Source organism: Leptonychotes weddellii, chromosome 3 (assembly GCF_054177405.1).
Source record: "Leptonychotes weddellii isolate Sample4059 chromosome 3, ASM5417740v2, whole genome shotgun sequence".
NCBI lineage: Eukaryota > Metazoa > Chordata > Mammalia > Carnivora > Phocidae > Leptonychotes > Leptonychotes weddellii.
The window spans coordinates 148,245,199-148,260,212 of NC_138371.1; the positions used below are offsets into that span (position 1 = coordinate 148,245,199).

The 15,014-nt window shown below is 35.0% G+C and overlaps 2 protein-coding genes across 13 annotated transcripts in view; one reads left to right on the forward strand and one right to left on the reverse strand.

The window, feature by feature from the left end:
• The window catches only part of SCEL (sciellin), a 732,032-nt gene that overhangs the window by 275,808 nt on the left and 441,210 nt on the right, over positions 1–15,014 (forward strand). The gene's annotated exons all lie outside the window — the stretch shown is intronic.
• Positions 1–15,014, reverse strand: part of MYCBP2 (MYC binding protein 2) — a 254,870-nt gene that overhangs the window by 96,582 nt on the left and 143,274 nt on the right. For all 12 annotated transcript variants that reach the window (XM_081815062.1, XM_081815063.1, XM_081815067.1 and 9 more), the window contains 7 exons: positions 11,692–11,917; positions 10,341–10,459; positions 9,386–9,473; positions 7,062–7,111; positions 4,492–4,664; positions 3,108–3,252; positions 491–706 (listed from right to left, as the gene is read on the reverse strand). In XM_081815062.1, the coding sequence (XP_081671188.1) occupies positions 491–706; positions 3,108–3,252; positions 4,492–4,664; positions 7,062–7,111; positions 9,386–9,473; positions 10,341–10,459; positions 11,692–11,917 (1,017 nt within the window). The remainder of the gene's footprint in view (positions 1–490; positions 707–3,107; positions 3,253–4,491; positions 4,665–7,061; positions 7,112–9,385; positions 9,474–10,340; positions 10,460–11,691; positions 11,918–15,014) is intronic.

Genomic DNA, 15,014 nt, shown 5'->3' on the forward strand with positions numbered 1-15,014 from the left:
CCTCTGAAGAGAACTAAAAATGCTGCACAAAATATTTTTAAAAATCTATCTAAAAGCACTGGAGAGCAAAAAAAAAACCCAAAGAAGTAGAAAACCCAAAGACATGAGGCTGGCATGTGACAGAACCCCAAAATCGAAGGGGGCCTAGGTAAACCGAATTCCTGAAGGGCTATGTCCTAGGTGGGAGAAATGGTAATTGAAAATAGACAAATACTTTTGCAGGAAATGAAACTGAGTTTTCAACCATCTCAATCTCTGATTGGATTAACTTGATCTATTGCTAGAATCCCCCCCTAGGCCTCCGCCAAAAAAACAAATGAAAATCCTCTTTGGAGGAAAAGAAATCATCCTAAAAAAAAATATTCCAAATTTGTATCTATCAATAGCTCTCTAGACCTGTCATTTTGTGTCTGCGTTTGGATCACTGAAATATCTGTTAAGTGAATAAATGATGGAAAATAAAACTTTTCTGATGAGTGAAATAAATTACCTTCATCATGGTAATGGCAATATACCGAGCCTCCTTCACTATCATCGGTTCGTAGGAAACATCCAGCTTTGGTGATGCGAGCCCGCCAAAGGTCATATCGGTATTAGACGGCGCAGCTGCTACTGCAGGGCTGCCAGGGATCCTTTGAGGTTTTTTCACTTGCTCTTGTTGCAAAGATGTTTTTTTCTGAGAAACAGGAACGGCTTTCACTTCCACCTAACCATATTATAAAAATCAAATACTATTACTATATAATTGTCCATGACACATTCAAAGAAACAATTAACAAGTATGGACCCACAACTCCATAAATTTTATGTGACCACTTGGTCCGTCTTGGGCAGTCCTTTCAAAGGTGTGCGGGATGACTTCAAGATACTTCCACAATGTGAATCTGGAATGCACCATGTAAAAGAGGCCTTGATTTTTGGAACAAACAATCATAGATATCAAAACATAAAATAAAAATAAATGCCACTATTCATAAAGTATAGCACAGTAGAAGGAACCTACACCAAATTCTTGAATTCTTGCAGGGAATAACATTAAATTACTTTATTAGGTAATTCAAGTATACTTTCCCACAATCTCCACATATTTTAAAGCACTAATCTCAATTTTAGCTGTACTATTCTGCAGAAGAAAATGTACTCCATTGATAAGACTTAAAAAATAACACATAATAAAAGAAATTTGGACTGACATAATGCCCTGGGAATATTACAAATCCATCTTATATTTAAAACACAGAAGTTTAAAGGTATGAAGTAAAATTCTTCAGCTTATATGCATTGCCATCATTAAAAGCTTTAAACTTTAAATGTAATAAAAAGAAAAAAAGGGGGAAAAGATAAAAAGTAAACACTTTCAAATTTAAAGACACTTGATTTTTTAAATTACAGCCATTATTTTTATACATATATTTTGATTTAATCTTTCTTTAAACAACTACATTTACTCTAAGTAAATTAGCATCAAAAGTACATTTGCCTATGTACTATGAACCTTGAAGTAAATCACTAAACAATTTAAGAATCTAAGAATACCGAGATACTGTAGAATGATAGTTATTCCGCTTTCTTTTTATAAACTACTCTAGGAGTGAATAGGATTTCGTGGCTCAATCAATTCTAAGCTTCAAACAACCAAATCGCTTTGTAACAACACATCTTTGAGGGGGTGGGGGCAGCTGGGGAATTGCCTGTAGCCAATTTTAATTCAATACACATTTTTTAGAAATATAATAAAAGTTTTAAATGAGATATTTACATTAATTATACCATAATGGATTCATTTTATGCATTACAATATGCTCTAAAATGTCATTATTAATTAATGTCTCAGGAAAGATGTATCCAAATAACTATAGTCATTAATGTAGCGCATGTCTATTTCCATTCCTCATTCTTTTACCATCCAAATTCATGTGTTTCTAATTTTTTTATTAAGTTTTTTATTCTAATTCCAGTATAGCTAATATATAATGTTTCAGGGATACAATATAGTGATTCAACAATTCTATACCTTACTCAGTGCTTATCACACTAAAGACCTACTTCAGTCATCATCCCCAAACCCCCCTCCCCTCTAGTAACCATCAGTTTGTTCTCTACAGTTAAGAGTCTTTTCTTGGTTTCTCTCTCTCTTTTTTCCCCTTGTTTTTTTACATTTCACATATAAGTGAAATCATTTAATATTTGTCTTTGTCTGACTTATTTCTCTTACTATTATACTCTCTAGCTCCATCCATGTTGTTGCAAATGGCAAGACTTCATTCTTTTTTGTGGCTGAGTAATATTCCATTGTGTGTGTGTGTGTGTATGTGTGTGTGTGTGTATTACCACCTTTTCTTTATCCATTCATCTATTGATGGACACTTGTGCTGCTTGCTGCTTCCATAATTTCACTATTGTAAATAATACTGCAATAAACACAGAGGTGTATGTCCCTTTGAATGAGTGTTTTTGTATTTTGGGGTAAATAACTAGTAAAGTGTGATTACTGGATCACAGGGTAGTTCTATTTTTAACTTTTTGAGGAGCCTCCACCACATATTTCTAATTTAATATGTATAAATATTGTATTTTAAATGTTGTTTCAACAGTACCAAGTGCAGAATGTATTTGAGTCTTTTTTAAAATTTAAACCCAATTAACATACAGTGTATTATTAGTTTCAGAGGTAGAGTTCAGTGATTCATCAGTCTTATATAATACCCAGTGCTCATTACATCACATGCCATCCTTAATGTCCATCACCCAGGTGTTTGAGTCTTTTAAAAAATACATACAAAATTTAAAAATGTGTTCTTTCATTGATTTATTCAACCACTATATATTACGGGCCTTCCTTCTATGTGCATATATGGATACTTTCTTATCCTTCCCTTGAATCACCATAGCTCTTAGCAAAATGTAAGACACAAACAATAAAACATATAACTTGGAGAAGTGTGTACTAATTAATATAAATAAATCATTTAAACAATTTTTTGGCTTCCTCTACTTACAAGTATGAAGACAGTACTGCAAATGGACTCTAACCACTTGTTTTTTCTAAAATTTTATTAGTTAAAATAGTCCTTTGATGACCATTAATTTATTTCTGATATAATTACCTTCATATTGGGAACATGTACCACATCCCCATATTGGTCTTTTGTTTGAACAGTTATGGTGGTAGGCCAACCACAACGAATATCATCCTTGTTCAGGATCAGAGATGTTTTCTGAGGATCAGCATAGGAGTCCGGCTGAAGCCACCTGGCAGTGATGAAAAAGCAAGCAAAAAACTAAATATTCATCAGTATCTTTAATGATTAACATGAAATTAAGCCAAATGAATAAAACCTGTATCAAACAAAATGCTAAAACAATATCTTCATTTCCAATTCAGTGACAATCACAAGTGTCTCCCTTGCAAATTGTTAATGACAAATTCATTAAAAAATACACCAAAGTACAGGAGACTTCTGATGTTTTTATAAATAAAATAGAAATAATTCTAAAATCAGAAAAATTGACATTTTAACACGGCTGACATAAAATAACCAAGAAAATGAATTTAGGTTATATATATTTGAAGTCCTAAGTACACTCATTTCACTGAGGGAGGTCTGCCTTAATTTGCCAGCCTGAAAACCTGGGAAAGAACAGCTCCTCTGTAAAAGCAGTGACAGAAATGGCATTCTGCTTGCTTGAGAACAGCTAGGTTAAAGATACACTGTCCATCTTCTCTTCACACAATTTTCCAACTATCTTCCCTCATTACCTTCCATGAACATTTGTCAAATTTCTATACTTTGGGATATCCGTTCTTGTATTCGTTGCATGACCTACATTCAAGTTGTCCTGGGAGATGAGTGATAAGTAATTCTGTTACATAAAGAATCCACAAAGTTAGCAGTGAGGCTGACTTGAAAGATTTTCTTTCTCCAATTACCATTTTGGTTTTTAAAAACCACGGAAGAATCTCTTTTTTTAAAATTAAAACTGGGAAGAAGTTAGACTTCTATATTTACTAGTAAAATCAAACAAGCTAGCATATTTTTTCTTTTCATTAAAAAAAGAAAAGCATATAGCAAAAAAAAATGAGAACTCTACAACCTCAAATTATTTCATTTAAATTCTTAATTTATATTTATATTATTGGTAGATTTCCAGAGAAATCTTATTAAAATAAAATATAGTGATAAATTTAAGTTTAGTCTAGATATTAAATATTACTATCGAATACATATACTTCTCAATTACACCATGTGCTCCACCCATTTTTTAAATAAAAGTTCACCAAGGAAACTTTAATCAACTAACAACTACCATATATTTAAAAAATATTTTAAAATATTTACCATTTTATACTTCAGCAAGTTCAAAACACATACACCAGATTATTTTAGGCTGCATTTTAACATCCTAATGACTTTCCTTTTGTGTCTCTTCAGAAATGAAGACAGGGGTAAGCCCTGAAAGTCAGGAATTGTAGTGCTTAAAGCATATTACCTTGCAAGCCTGCCACCACTTGATCCTGGAACACAAGCAATAAAATCATCCAGAAACGACTGTTCATTGCTTTGGATTTGAAGTGGTAAGTTTCCTTCAAGTGCCTCTAATATAGTTGGTGAATGAGAAAGAGCTAAACCCTTTCCAAGAATACCAGAATGGGTTTTGCACACCTGATGGGTAAAAGAGAACAGTTATGTATTTAAAATGTAAAATTTCAATTACAAGAGTTTCTTGAACGTGCACAATTTTAGGGAGGCCTTTTTGGGGAAAGTATTTTCTCTCTATGCCCCAGGGCTCCTTTAGCCTACAATATAGAAAAGCTCCCCAGGACAGAAAAAGATGGGATAATACTTCCAGCCTCCTTCCTTCCACCCAATTAAGTGACACATCAAAGACCTGCAAGCTAGTTGTGACAGTGCATCTCTGCCCACTCTAGCCCTCCCTGTGATGCATCCCCATCTGTCTGGGCCAGGCTTCCCTTCTACAGGCAGCTGTGGAAGTCTTCCGCTTTTTGTGTTCCCATTATTGGTATCTTTCATGGTTGGACTATCTCTGCTCTCTTAGGTGGGTGGGTACCAAGGTCCTACCTTGGGCTAAAAGTGGACAGAAGCCTGACCGTGGCTGCACATAAACTCTATTAGCCTGTCTAAGCCTTAATTAAAATTAAGAAAAAAAGGCAGATAAAACTGAAATTTTAGTTCTCATTGATCTGACAAACAAGCCTTATGTTTTGGAAAGACCTGCTTTAAATGCTGAAACTCTAGAAACTTTTTAATGACTGTATTATAAATTTCAAAACAAAATACTTTTCATAGGAAAGGATTATACTTCCAATACTACCACCTTTATACAACAGTACCTTCTGCATTCTACAAGATATGCCATTTTAAAAACAATGATCTTTAAAATCAAACTGACTTGAGTTCAAATCCTGACTTAGGACAAGCGCTGCTGTGTACACTTAAGCTAACAAGTTACACACCGTTCCTGAATCTGCAAAATGTATAAACCGGTGATCAAATAAATATTTCTCTTCTGTGGTTAGTATAAAATTTAAATTATATAACACATATAAAGTGTACACTACATTGCCTAACAAGTAGCAGGTCTTTTTTTTTTTTTTTAAGATTTATTTACTTATTTGAGAGAGAGAGAGCGCGAGAGAGAGAGAGAGAGAATGGGGGAAGGGGCAGAAGGAGAGAATATCCAAGCAGACTCCCACTGAGCCTGGGGCCTGATGCAGGGCTCAATCTCACAACCCATGAGATCAGGACCGGAGCTATAACAGTCAGACGCTTAACTGACTGAGCCACCCAAGCGCCCCAAGTAGCAGGTCTTTAATATATGTTAGACCACCGTGACAACTACCGTATGTGCCAAAAACGTGGGCAATCTGGGACATCAGGTTTTTTTTAACAGAAGCACAATAAACATCTCTTTATATCTGGCCTAAGTGACATTTTATAAACCACAATAATCCCTGTAATAATGAATAACATATGAGCTCCCTGATAGTCCTCTTTAAGTAGAATATTGTCTGATACATACTGTATTTATTAAATGTTTGTTGAATTTTTATTTTTGTATCTTAAAGCAAAAAAAATTTAACTTTTTTTAAAAAACAAACACAAAAGCTGGTGATCTTTAAAACCCAGAAGTTTCTTAACATTATTGAGGATACCAGGGCTCTCTACAATTAATTAGAACATAGTAATCAAGATCACGGACTTCGTAACCCAATTGCCAGAGGTCAAATTCTAGCCTGGCTGCATGATTCTGGGCAAGTTACTTAAGTTCTCCATGCCTCAGTTTCCTTACTTATAAATGGAGATAAAAGTCTTTCATTCATGGGGCTGCTGTGAGGACTGAGTTAAAAATCTGCAAAATGTTTGGAATAGTACTTGATAAGGTCAAGATCAAATAAATGTTTGTTTTTATTATTACTGCTGTGATCAATTCATCTCGGGAAATAAATAAGATTTAAACCACTAGCTGTAGGTATTAGACCTGGATACTAGCCTCTATCTCCCAATTAGTTGAATTCTTGGACAAATCACAGGACTTCTTTGAACTGCAGTTACTGTAACTGCAGTTACAATAACTGACCTCAAAAGATAATACTGACCTCAAAATGTAAATGCTAAAATAGGTAATATTAAAGATACAATAAACTATAAAGTGTTCTATAGATATTATTTAAATTACTACTACTAATACCCTTTTTTCTCTTTTTCTAACTGGTAAATAAAACTTCTTTTGAGATCCAATTTAAATGTCAACAGCTCTTCAAAGCCCTCCTCCCCTATGCCCCCCGCATTTGGTAACTCTTCTTTCTCCCACAGGATTTATGTCTCACTCCAGATTTAACAACCACCATGCAGCACAGCAAGAGCTTGCTTGGGTTTCTCCCACCAAGAAATTTATGACTTACGCATCTTTATCTGCCAATGAATAGAATGAAGTACTTAATGAAAGTCCTATATTCAAGAAAAATAAGGTTATCTGAATGAAAATACTGCTTTTAAATTAATGTACAAAGTTTATCCTTATGATGTTTGGGACAATACCTGCAATGCGGCCTCTTCAAGAATTTCAAGATCTTCCTCTAATTCATTACCTGTTGTGTGAATGAAAAGTTTTATCAACATATATCAATATTTAGTGAATGAAGAAAACAAAACAAAACAAAAAAAACATATATCAATATTTAGTTTAACTTTCTAGTCCTTTGCATTTATTACACCTTTTTCACAATTCTGATAGTCCAGATTGAAAAGAACTATTATCATTCTGGATCAGTCTCAGTGCTTTACATTTTAAAATGTAATTTTCAGTGTGAATATAAGCCATAATTCTCAAGGCAATACTCAAAAAGTATCCATTGAGTGATTTGCACAAGATACATACTATATTTAGGCATATAAATATGTACTTTTGAATTTAGCCTATTTATAATCCCTTCCTCCCCCAAATGAGGGAACTGATTATTCAGAATCTGAGCCTTTTTAACTTTGGTTATGTTATAGAAGAGCTACACCTTTAGTAAAAAGAGTAACTTACAGGAAAAAATAAGGTAGTGATTGTATCCTCTGTTTTCTCCTTTATTGCTTAATATAAAACATATTTTATTTATTGAATTTCCTTTGATAGTTTAATTTATAAAATATTACTAAGGCAATACATCTTCAAAAGGAAATATTCAAATTATACAGAAGTGTAGAATGAAAAATTCTCCCATCACCTCCCTTCTGAAGATAAACAGTGTCAACACTTTATGTATTGTTCAAGAAACTGTGTGCAAATAAGTTTATGCATGTGTGTCAACATATATACTCGTGCACACATACACCTATATTCATACATATATATAACATTAATGTTCATAAAAATGGGACCCTCTTCTGCAACGTGCCTTTCTCAGTTAATATAGTTTGGAATCTTTCTTGTTCAGGACACAGAGATCTCCTTTTGTTGTTGGTTTTTAACAGCTGCACACATTTGCACTGTATGGATGTACCTTGAGTTATTCAACCAGTTTCCAACTGATATTTTGGTTGCTTCCAGGTTTTACAATCATAAGCACTGCTATATTAATCTATCTTACAACACATTTTTTGAGCATTTGTGCAAGTATGTACAACAACTGCTATATCAAAAAGTAGAAGGCATATAAAATTTGAACAGGTACTAACAAATTTTCTCCAAAGGTTGTACCCATTTTCTTCATATAAATGGAACACAAGTTGTCTCATTTGCTCATACATGTAACAACATTCAGTAGGAGCAGGGGAACTGACAAGCATGGAAGGGAGCAGGAAAAGCGAAGGGAACAGAGAAGTTAGAAAAGAGAAGATAAAGAGAAGGGAAGGAGGAGGATGAAGTGGGAAGTGGGCGGGGCTACAGATGGACTTGGGGAAATACAATAGTAATGCCTTTTATTCCCAAACACTGTGAAAATAAATGTTAAACCATGTCCAAGCATCATAGAATCAATAAAGATTTTTAACTTTAGTTTCATCTTTACCATCCTGATCTTAAATCAACTTACATATCATACAAATTTGTGTCATATAAAGAGGTACTATTCCTGCCAGTGCCTCATTTCTCTGCTGTGCTTCACATGAAGACTCTTCTAAAGAGCGATCTAGTTTTCAACCTGCCCCCCCCCTTTCTGACTACCTATTCTCTCACTCCAATCTAAAGGCCTTCAGTTCCTCTTATATTTCTTGTTGAGTATATAAGTAATCAACCAGTTTTTCCATCTGATGGTAGATTTAAATTGACTTCTCAATTGCATTCAAAAGTCCCACGAATGTCCCCTCTCCTGGTTTTACTTCTACCTCCTCGGCTGCTGTACCAGAGTGTTTTTTGCACCCTCTTACTCCTGTCTGTCCATTTTTGACACTCTGGCAAGTCCCACCTTTGATCCTGGGTGATCTTCTCGTTCTCATTTGCATTCTCTTCCTAGCTCATCTTTCACATGGTCCATGCCTTTAAATATCACCTGTGTTCAAATGACATTTCCACTGACTTGTCCTGAGTGCCAGACAATGAATATTCAACTGCCTACTTGATATGTCCACTAAGATATTTAAGAAATATCTCAAACTTTTGGTTTAATATCATATATCCAGTGCTTAACCCAGTGCCTGGCACCTAGCATGTATGTGCCTAAGGAGGGTTTGTGTACATGTCTGTGTGTGAATAAAAAAGACCAGAGGATACTCCAGTAAAGAAAACCCAAACTACCAGTATATTAAACAGTTACTATTCATGAATGTATCTATCAAATTCATTTTGCTAATTTATTTCAGAATATCCTAGATAAACATATTCTACTATTGAAATTTTTTTAAAAAATCATAAACACCTAGTACTTGACCAGACTTACCAATAGGAAGTGCTAGATCCTTTTTCATCAAAGCTGAGGCACAAACTCCACCAAGATTGGCTAATTCTTTTTCCAGCTGAATGACTCCCTGGATAATTATTAAAAAAAAAAAAGAAAAAAATCAGCTGCTTTAAAAAAAAATGTTTGGGGGCGCCTGGGTGGCTCAGTTGGTTAAGCGACTGCCTTCAGCTCAGGTCATGATCCCAGGATCCTGGGATCGAGTCCCACATCAGGCTCCCCCTGCTCTGCGGGGAGCCTGCTTCTCCCTCTGCCTCTGCCTGCCACTCCCCTGCTTGTGCTCTCTCTCTCTCTCTCTGTCAAATAAATAAATAAAATCTTTAAAAAAAAAAAAAATGTTTGGAGGATAAAGTGTTTGGAAGATAAGGTGGATTATCAACATAATGTGATTTGCACCCAAGCATAACTTTTGAGACCAGAAGGAAGAACATGTCAGCTCGTGGTTAAATTAAGAGAGGAAGAGGGTCAATAATATGTCTTCTGCATGTTAATAAGGTCCAGGCCTACAGGCTCATTGTCCAAAGAATTTGTCATTCACTACTTTAAAGTAGCATGATCATTTTCTTCAACTTTTGTTTTACTGTATGATTTGAAACATTCAGAGGATATATTAAGTTAGTCCCACTGCGAAGTCAGGTTCTATTATTTACTCAGAAAGGTATAGCCACCTGAGTAGATTTGAAGCAGGCACAATTACACTTTCTTTAAAGGCTACATCATGGTGCACAGACTCCATTCTCTTCATGTATTAAAAGTAGTAAAAAAACCAAAAACCAAAAAACCACCACACAAAATTAAACTATAAGGTATTCTAAATTAGACACCCTAACTTAAAATAAACTTCAGACTTCCTGAATATAGGTAGCAAAATACAACTTTAGTTAACAGCAGCCCTCAGAAACACAATCTTAATAGAAAGAAGGTAATTCATTCTTACCTCATCAGGTCCAGGGCTAAACTCGTATCCAATTGCAAAACATTTAAAACCATAGAAAGAAGCTTTGTCATCTTTCACATAATCTGATGCAGTTTCCAATGAAAAAAGGGCCTCATTTCCTAAGGAAAAAAGCTAACATTGAGTTCAAAATCTGACACAATTTTATTAAAATTTCCTTATCTTTTATCTATCTCAAGATAGGTAGCAATACAAATCAGATACTAAAAAGCCCAGTCTGTTTTTGGGGTTGGGGTTGTTCCTGTACCTACTTGAGTAAGACTGCTAAAAACAACGCTAGCCAACAACAAAACCATCCCAAGTGAATTGTTATTATTTTTCTTTATGACCAACCTCTCCATATCAAATGTTCTACCCTTCTGTTACATGACCATTTTTCAATTACCTGTCAATTACTAGGGCGACCTAGGTTAGTTAGCCTTTTCTGTTTCAGAATGAGCAATCCTCTAACCTGGCCCCTCACAAACAAACAAGGCAGATCAGACTAGAAGACAGAAGGTTCTGAATTCAAATAGGCTGTGAATTTGAGGAATCACAAGAATATTTATGGTTAATTGGTTAAAAACACAACAGACCACATACAGTTTTAATAACTTACAAACAAACTTTCTTTGAAAGGAAAATACCAGTAATAGCAATAACAAAAGTGTTGCCTGTCCCTGTCTCTGACACACACACACACACACCCTTCAAACCCGAAGAACTGAAAACAATAGTTTTTTTTTAGGTTTATTTATTTATTGATTGATGTAGTGTTCCAAGATTTATTGTTTGCATATAACACCCAGTGCTCCATTCAATACGTGCCCTCCTTAATACCCATCACCAGGCTAACCCGTCCCCCCACCCCCCTCCCCTCTAGAACCCTCAGTTTGTTTCTCAGAGTCCACAGTCTCTCATGGTTAGTCTTGAAAACAATAGCTTTAACATAACTCACTAGGTTAGGGGGTTGACCAATTCTCTTGAATGGAAAAGAGTCCTGGTAAGTTCTCAAAATCTTTCATTTATTGGGAAAATAAAAGATCAAATCCACTTTTTCTATAGTTTGCTCCCAACTGTGCAGACAGCCACCCCTCAATATTAACTCGCTTTGGTTAAGCTAATCTTTTTTCACAAGATCCTCACAATATTCTCTCTTCTAAAACTTAGTCATGCTGTACCCCGCCCCCCCACAGAGTCTTTTTCACTACTCAAGTGCAATCGGATGCATAGTAGGTCTTGAAGAAATCCTTCTAAAAGTTGTAAACATTTTTAATGACGTATCCTTACTAAACATAATTATTATAAATGCATAGATTTTACCATATAGAACAGAAGAGAAAAAATAACTTACCTGGCAACACTAAAACCATAGTAGGCCACCCAGAGGACCCTGAAAATTTCTTTAATTCTATCCAGGAATTAAGATTTTCATGAACAGATGTCAATTTTGGTCCATATCCTGAATTCTGAACAGTTCTGACAGGAATCAACAAACGAAGGACATCTTCTGACTGTGCAGTGCCACACTGTGGGTCAAACTCGATTGTCATCCACCGTACACATTCCGGGAATGTCACCTGAGATCAAAAGGCAAGAGGACACTTTGTTAAGAAGAATTTGATTTTTGTTTTTTTTTCCTATTTTAGAAACAGGACATACCGTAAAAATGATGCTTTCTCTCAACTAAATTTTAAGTAAGAAATTAATAGAGTAGTTTCAGTATGATTAGAAATCAAGGTATTAATGTTCAGTATCAATTGTTCCAACTGCCCACTTGCAATATCTACTGCTTTCTACCTAATACTTGGTTGATACTACATTAATAATGTTTGTAAGTGCACACTGATAACGTTTAAAAAATATTACAAGGCTGTTTAATTTCCATAAACATTAAACTATGTAATTTTCTTGTGGAAGTTTATTTATATAATAAATTTTCCATTTCAGCCAGAATGCATTTAAGGGAAATACGTAGGTAAATGAGAATATAATTTGATGGGTAAAATGTAAAGATATATTGATAGAAAGTGAATAAATCATTAAAATCTAAGGTTTTAGTCACTTTTAGGTATCTAATATTCATAGTACGTGCTACAAATGATACTTTTCATTAGCAAAATACTTCAGAACTTCATATATTATGAGAATAAATAAATATTAACACACGATGAGGGGTGTCTGAGTGGTCAGTCAGTTGAGCGTCCAACTCTTGGTTTCGGCTCACATCATGATCTCAGGGTTGTGAGATCAAGCCATGCAACCAGCTCCACACTCAGTGGAGAGTCTGCTTCTCTCCCTCTACTCCCCACCACCATGTGCACCCACAACTTGTGCTCGCTCTCTCTCTAATAAATAAATTTTAAAAAAATATAAAAAAAATAAACACATGATGAAAACCTAGGTTTTTATATTTTCTTAACCTAAAGTTTTACTGTAATATGAGTTTTTCATGACATATAATTACATGTATTTTTAAGGCCACTTTAAGCTTTTGTCACCACCATGGCAGAGAAAAATTCTGTCTTGATAGCCAAATTACAATTAAACAGGACCATGTCAAATAGTAAACTATGAAACAATTATAGGATATGATATGAGCATTAAGAAATTTCCCAAGTATGATATTGGTCTAAAAAAAAATTACCTAGGACCAATGCAAACATTTTTAGTAGAGGATTAAAAAAAAATCTCCATTTAAATGAAACGCTCAACCTTGTTCATAATTACATAAATGCAAATTAAAACGTTAAGTAAAATAGCATTTCTCCCATTTTATTAGAGGTCCAAAATTTAACCATGTACTCTGTTGGGGAGGCTATGAGAAAACAAACACTCTCAAACATTGTTGGTGGGGACACAAAATGGTATAACCTCTAGAGAAGGGACTTTCTCAACATCTAGCAAAGATACATATTCATTCACCTTCTGAATCAGTAACCCCAGATGTATGAAGCATATGGCTCTTCAGTCTCTATTTGTTTGACCCCGCAATCCCACTTCTAGGAATTTACTTTGAAGATATATTTCTAAATACATGAATAAATAAACAAAAAACCCCAAACATAAACACAAGGTTATTCATTGCAAAAAAATTTTGCAAAATACTGTAAACACCGTAAATGCTCATACACAAGACTGACTGAATAAACTATGATATATCTTCACAGTGGAGTACTAAGCAGTTATAAAAAAGAATGAAGATGATCTCTTTAAGTAGATAATGGGGAGATTTCTATGCATGTAGTTACATTAAAAAAGTACAAAATAGTATATTTGGTGTGCTACCATTTATTTTTTTAGATTTTATTTATTTGCTTTACAATGAGAGCATGAGAGAGAGAGCACAGAGGGAGAGAGAGCAGCAGACTCCTGCTGAGCAGGGAGCCCAATGTGGGGCTCGATCCGAGGACCCTGGGATCATGAACTGAGCTGAAGGCAGACACTTAACTGCCTGAGCCACCCAGGCAGCCCCAGTGTGCTACCATTTTCAAATAAAAAGAAAATAAGACTACATCTATATCCATCTATCTATTTTTAAAAAAGGAACACAAGAAGGAAACCCCAGGGTACTCAGTGGAGTAAGTGAGAAGCAGAGAAGGGAAAGGGAAGGGCCTCATACTTGTGAGCATATTATTTTGTATAATTTTATTTCTGGAGTCACGTTACTATTTTACACATTTAAAAAATAAAATTAAATCAAGTAGGATGGGGGAAAACTCACAAAAATAAAGTACAAAAAGCCAAATAGGCCTAACTTTATAGCAAAGCGATTGTAAACCAACCTGTGCATATAGGTAAGAAGAACAACTCCAAGTAACTTCTGAATAAAGCATTTTGTTATATAACGTCAGTGGGATATATTCTAAAGATAAACATTTTGCAGGGAAATTATTTTTTACAGTGAAATATAAGTGGGATAGGCATAAAGAAAAAACCCCTATGATGTTGACTGGAACTAAAAAGGAGTGCTCAAAAACTGATAAAAACAGAGTAAAAGGACATAGAATCCAGCCTGAATGAACTTTCACTGGCCAAATCAATTAAAATTTGAGCATCAAAATGAATAATGACAGCAAAAGATTATAACATTAAACAAAAAGAAAATGTTTATTTTTTAATTTTTTTAAAAGAATTTATTTATTTATTTAACAGAAAGAGACACAGCGAGAGAGGGAATACAAGCGGGGGGGAGTGAGAGAGGGAGAGGCAGGCTTCCCGCCAAGCAGGGAGCCTGATGTGGGGCTCGATCCCAGGACCCTGGGATCACGACTCAAGCCGAGGGCAGACGCCTAACCGACTGAGCCACCCAGGCACCCCTAAACAAAAAGAAGATATAAACACATAAATGAATGGATGGATGTTTAAAAGTGGAGGGGATGGGAAACTGTCTTTTACAATAGAACACCACATGGAAGGGATAACAGAATTAGAAAGCCACCGTTTTTTAAAATTTTTATTTTATTTTATTTTATTATGTTAGTCACCATACATTAATTAGTTTTGTGTGATGTAGTGTTCCATGATTCATTGTTTGTGTATAACACCCAGTACTCCATGCAATACGTGCCCCCAATAATACCCATCGCCGGGTTAACCCATCCCTCCCCCCGCCCGCCTAAAACCCTCAGTTTGTTTCTCAGAGTCCATAGTCTCTCATGGTTCGTCTCCTCCTCC